The sequence below is a fragment of the Aplysia californica genome, unplaced genomic scaffold (assembly GCF_000002075.1).
Source record: "Aplysia californica isolate F4 #8 unplaced genomic scaffold, AplCal3.0 scaffold00088, whole genome shotgun sequence".
Lineage (NCBI taxonomy): Eukaryota > Metazoa > Mollusca > Gastropoda > Aplysiida > Aplysiidae > Aplysia > Aplysia californica.
Window position 1 is genome coordinate 1,601,539 of NW_004797358.1, and position 5,540 is coordinate 1,607,078.

The 5,540-nt window shown below is 37.3% G+C and overlaps 1 protein-coding gene across 4 annotated transcripts in view; it reads left to right on the forward strand.

Annotated features, from left to right (window-relative positions):
* The first annotated feature begins 659 nt into the window (after nt 1–659).
* Nucleotides 660–5,540, forward strand: part of LOC101853537 (stimulated by retinoic acid gene 6 protein-like) — a 27,147-nt gene continuing 22,266 nt past the window's right edge. The window contains exons 1-3 of one of the 4 annotated variants that reach the window (XM_005094740.3): nt 660–967; nt 1,564–1,623; nt 5,352–5,405. In XM_005094740.3, the coding sequence (XP_005094797.1) occupies nt 1,621–1,623; nt 5,352–5,405 (57 nt within the window). In that variant the 5' untranslated portion in view covers nt 660–967; nt 1,564–1,620. Of the gene's footprint in view, nt 968–993; nt 1,113–1,151; nt 1,315–1,563; nt 1,624–5,351; nt 5,406–5,540 lie in introns of those variants that run through there. The other 3 variants (XM_035968827.1, XM_005094742.3, XM_005094743.3) reach the window with 3 other exon arrangements.

Genomic DNA, 5,540 nt, shown 5'->3' on the forward strand with positions numbered 1-5,540 from the left:
TACTACTACTACTACTACTACTACTACTACTACTACTACTACTACTACTACTACTACTACTACTACTACTACTACTGCTACTACTACTACTACTACTACTACTACTACTACTACTACTACTACACTACTACTACTACTACTACCATCATCTTTAAAAAATAATTAAGAGGGCCTACATCAATATATAATTAAATTGATGATGATAATGATATAACATAACACTAGCATAATGTACTTAACCCAAGACGGAACAAGACTATAATAGGCCTGGCTTAATTAGGACAATTCATTATGAATCCTTGAATTGCCCTACATTACATTGTATAATCGTAATAATAATAATATTATCATTGTTTCTACAGTTGCTCCCTTCAAAAATAAGCAGCCCATCGTTTTCGCTCATTTCAATCTTCATTACTCAACAATATTAATATCATGCTTCTCCAGCTGAGGTCAAAATTAAGCTCTTTGCTGATAGAGCCAAAGATTCTCTTCTACTAGTACTAGGGCCTAGTAGGTAGGCCCAGTATAGAATCTTTATCGAACCGCTGCGAACCAGAGAGCTAGGCCTAGTAGTAGTAATATTAAGTATACAGCACAGAATTCTTAATTGTGGTATACAGACTCTGACCGAACCATCGAACGACCCAGACCGGAAGTGAAACCTATTGTTTTGCTTATTATCTTCAGGGTTGTTGTCACAACGTACTTGATGGTACTTCAGTCTAGATCTAGGCCTAGTCTTTCTCTGAATGTGTTGTTGGATCTAGTAATTGCACTGGCCTTTGAAACAGAAAGAGTGTGATTTTTGAATTTGTGAGACGAACGCTGGGATCATCTTCGTCATCGGTCCCAAGACCGATAACTTATATCTACTCCAAGTCTTGGATTGGATCGGTCTCTTGGCCTATAAATAGAATTACTTGGACTACCAGAATAGAATCTGGAGAAACCGGAATTTGTTTTGGTAAGTGTTTTACGGCGCTCGTCAGTAATATCTACTGAACTCGCAACTGCATAAGGTCACATGAGCGCGCCTGAGAATGTCGATCAAGACTCTAGATCAGAAGTGGTCATCAGGACGAACTGTCTTCACCAAGATCTAGTGTTGTGTGTATAATTCTAACTTAAATCTAATCTTAGATCTATCTAGATCTAGATCAAGATAGATTCTATATTCTATCTATACTGACTATACAATTGAATAAGTATAGCTCCTCGTTCTCCCCTTCCTGTAATTCCTACTTCCTAATTTCTACCCAATATCTGAATGGGGGAGAAAACGACTGAGTCCAGTTTCATCATTTTAGTTAAGTATGTACCTCATGTATAATAATAACTGTCAAATTCATATCTAATGAATAATACTATGAATTTAATAAAGCTTATACTTGTATGGGAGAGAGCGTATAGATAGATCTATCTAATAATGCAATCAATTATTTACTTTATCATACTATGTTAAATTATTATTTGCTAATCTGATTTGATAAAGATCTAAATCTAGATCTACATTTTCTTACACATTCACATAACAATTTCTTTAATTTTTCATTACTTCAGGAACAAAAGTGAGACTCATGAGGCTTTGAGACACTTTGATTTGCCAGCAGCTGCATTATGGTGAGAAAAACTTTTAACATATATATTATGTGTCACTCAGTCAATATCAGTCATATGAAGGAAATTAAAAAAAACTGAGTTAACATTATTTAAAAAAACTATCACCTTTTCCCTACAATTAAAAAAAAGAATGAAGTAAATATGACCATATTTGACGAAAATACAGTCGAACCTGCCCTGACGGCCACCTCTGTAAGACGGCCACCTGTACAAACAGCCACTTTCCATTTCCCCCCTTGCGTTTTTTATATATAATTTAACTGTGTAAAACGGACACCTGTCCAACGCGGCCGCGGCCACCATATTTTAACACACAACCCCTATCACACAAAGCAAATACACCTGTCTAATACGTCCACCTTAGTGACTCCATTACGTTTTGTCATAAATCAAGCATTGGGCTCTTGCGTTGTGGGCGAGCCGTCATAATAATCTAATCACCTGTCGTTGTTGTTAGGTAGTCCCTCCAACCGATCATGTTGCGTAGGCCCCTCCCACTCTTGACCAATAGGTAACAAAATTAATTTTCAGCTGCTTGTAAGGTAAGCGTGTGATCCCTCCTAACCCAAAAGCCCGGCCCAGAATTCACAGACACAAATCGTAAGTGAGATGAGTGGTCACTGTTTACCCAGTCTGTGACAAAGTAACAAAGGACGTCAACCTGAACTTGTGACAGAAGCGTCACTCGTTCTCCGAATGGTAGCGACACGTGTGTTTGTTTTACCATAGCACCCGGTCCTCCTTGTCTCACACATTTCGTTTTATTGTCACCCTTGTACAAAAGCAGCAACCAAAGAAAATAAGAGAAGAAAAAACCCAGCGAAAACAACAACAACAACAACAACATAACAACAGCAACATCAACAACGATGTGGCTACCTTCGGGTGGGACCTCAGAAAAGAATGGTTTGTTTTCTTCCACTTGATCAGTCCTGCCTAAGATGGCCACCTGTCTTATACGGCCACTTTTCTCCTTGACAATGGGTGGCTGTCTTACACAGGTTCGACTGTACAAAACTTTTAACTGTGCGAGGTGAAGAAACACGAAAAGGAGATTTGAAGTTGAGCAACATGTTTCCATAGCAATGGGGTCTTAGAATTGAGATAGAGACTTGAAATTTAGCAGGTATCTTGGCTAAGCCACTACAAGGTAACATACAGAAGTAGGAAACTATTAATTCTCAGAAAAAAACCCTTATGGAAACATTTTTTTTTCACAAGAATGGGCTTCATGTCAAATGCAACAAAATATTAGCATTATACTAGGATACCGGATTCTAAACTTTCAAAGTAGCTGTAAATCAAATTTATCTGTTTTTTATGAAAGGTATGTCTCCTGAGAATTTTGGTTCCATACTTTTACCTCTCAGTCAATGTTTAAGAGAAGGCAGCTGTTTCAATTTAACATAATAATCAGATATTGCTGAAGTAGGTAACTGGCTGCAACCACATGTTTGACAGATAATAAAAGAGTACCAAGTGCACCAAACATCTCTACATTAACAGAGTACAATCATTATAACAAAGAAATGAAGCCTCACTTTTTCCATGACTGTGAGATCATTACAAATCAGTATTGTATTGCGTCAAACATGGTGATCTGTCGTTATTTCAATTAAAACACCGAGCGTTGTCTCGGCCGGTGTCGCACCAGCCCTCGCGGTGAGCGAGTCGGCTCAATACTGTAGTGTACTGAGTGCTCTCGGTAGTTTTGCGGAAGGATTAATGCTAAATAATTCCAAGCCGATGACTTTATTCTAATAGAAAAAGAAAGTTCTTTCTATTGGTACCTTTTTTAGCAGGTATTTTACACATTTCGTGTTAAAAATGGTCTTTGAAAACTTTGAAGCTTTTTTTCGAGGTTTTCTATCCAAACGCCAAGGACCAAAAATAATAACCACGAGAAACCACGCTCAAAGCTGTATAGTTCTCCGTCTTAAGACGGTATTTAATCATCAATCTTTCTGCAAAGCATTCAAATGCATGGGTGTCAATTTTGAACCGGCCCACCTCGCATTCCGACCGCGAGGGGCTTCCCTTTCCACTGCGATTCTCCAGCTCATACTCGGATTATAATATACAAACAACTTACACTATTGTAAAGAAGGAAACCTGAACTTTTTCAAAGTGTTCAGCATTTGGTGTTTCATAGCAAAAGAGCAAAGAAACAGAGATCTGAATTACCCCCATTTCACCGGAATCACGCGCTCGGAAGGCCACGAGTCGGCTTACGTGCCGTGTTTGCGCTACCTAATTATACGTTTGCAATAGCACAATAAACACACGAGAGCACACACACACACACACACACACACACACTAACAAACACTACACAAACACACACACGTGCAAACACACCAACACACATACACACACATGCACATAGACCGCCTCGCTGGCCTCTTGGTATGGAGTCCGCTTTGAGAGATCTAGAGGAAAGTGAATTAATCTTTTAAAAGCACTATAACACAATAAAAGTGAATTTTTAAAATCAACCAAAGTGTAAAACTGAAAGATCAACAGACGATAACAGCTAGCAGGGCACGCCCACACTGTCAACTGTTTATTTAAACAAGCTTGAAGTGAGGTAGAAATTACCGTTTTTACTCCGTTTTACCAATCAGAGTTGTCTACATTTCAGACCATTCCTGCCCGAAAAGGGGTCAAAATCTAAAAAAGGGTTGCAAATGAAGAACGTTGAAGCAAAGGTACTCCGATGTGGAGCATCTTTGGTTGAAACAAAGGTGGCCATGAGGGAATGGTTCTAAAAATAATCTCACAGCTACACACTAGCAAGGTCCAAATTCCTTTATCTTATCTCGTCACCCAAGCTCACAACAAACCACACATACCTACAAAATAAATCAAAATAAAATATTTATACTTTATTTAAGTTGTTTATTTCTTATCTTATATGAAGCAGAAGACATCAAACCTTCAATCCAAAAACCAAATATTTCATGGAAAGTTGTTTTTTTGCCTTTCGAGCCTCGGAGCTGATAATAGAACAGTGCGTCTTACGACTGACATTGACCGGGGCAGACAAAGTTGCTTTTAAAACAAAATGATATGAATGAGGAGGTGATACATACTATATATTTCTAGTTTCTCTCTACTTGCCCTCGCCCTAACACAATTGTTTTGCAAAGCATTATGTGCTATTGTAAATGTAATCATAGTTTGTTGAAACTGTTTAATTCCTCTGAAAATGAAGTTTGACTGTATGATGCATGTGATGATTGAATTATATAAGTCTTATATATATATACTTTTTTTCCTCCCTACAGTTTTTATATTACCGTATAAACATGAGAATTATTTATGTTCTTGCTTTTTATTTTAAAAAAATCTTTTTCAAGTCATGTAAAACTTGACTCAATTCTTCAATTGCTGTTGTGCTCTCAGTCTTATTCTGTGCTGATATGGAGGTAGTGAATATTAATAGGGTCTTTAAGGTGCCTGCTGTTAAGAAACTGAGCTTAGGGTCAGCTACATTTATAGCTGTTTATGCTTACTGCTGTACGAGCATGGCTATTGGTTTTCAGTGCAGAATAGTTGAATAATGATAGGCCTATAATTTAATTGTTTAGAGTTTAGATCGTTGATATTCTGCCTGCATTTTTGTAAACATTTATTATCTACCGTTCCTTTTATAATTTGAGTGTTATATTAACCACATTCAACAACCCCCCCCCCCCCTCCCTGCTTTTTACTTGTTCGTCTTTTAGGCTTTGGATGGATTCAACCTTCAAATCATCAACTATTATGTGCTCATTCCTGTTGTAAGTACACTGAAAGATAAAAATCACAAAAATGTATTTTCAGAATTTTGTTCATTTTATTATTTTGCATTTTTTAAATACTTATTTTTATAGTGAAGGATTTTAATTTAATATAAAGTGGGAGAGAAACACACC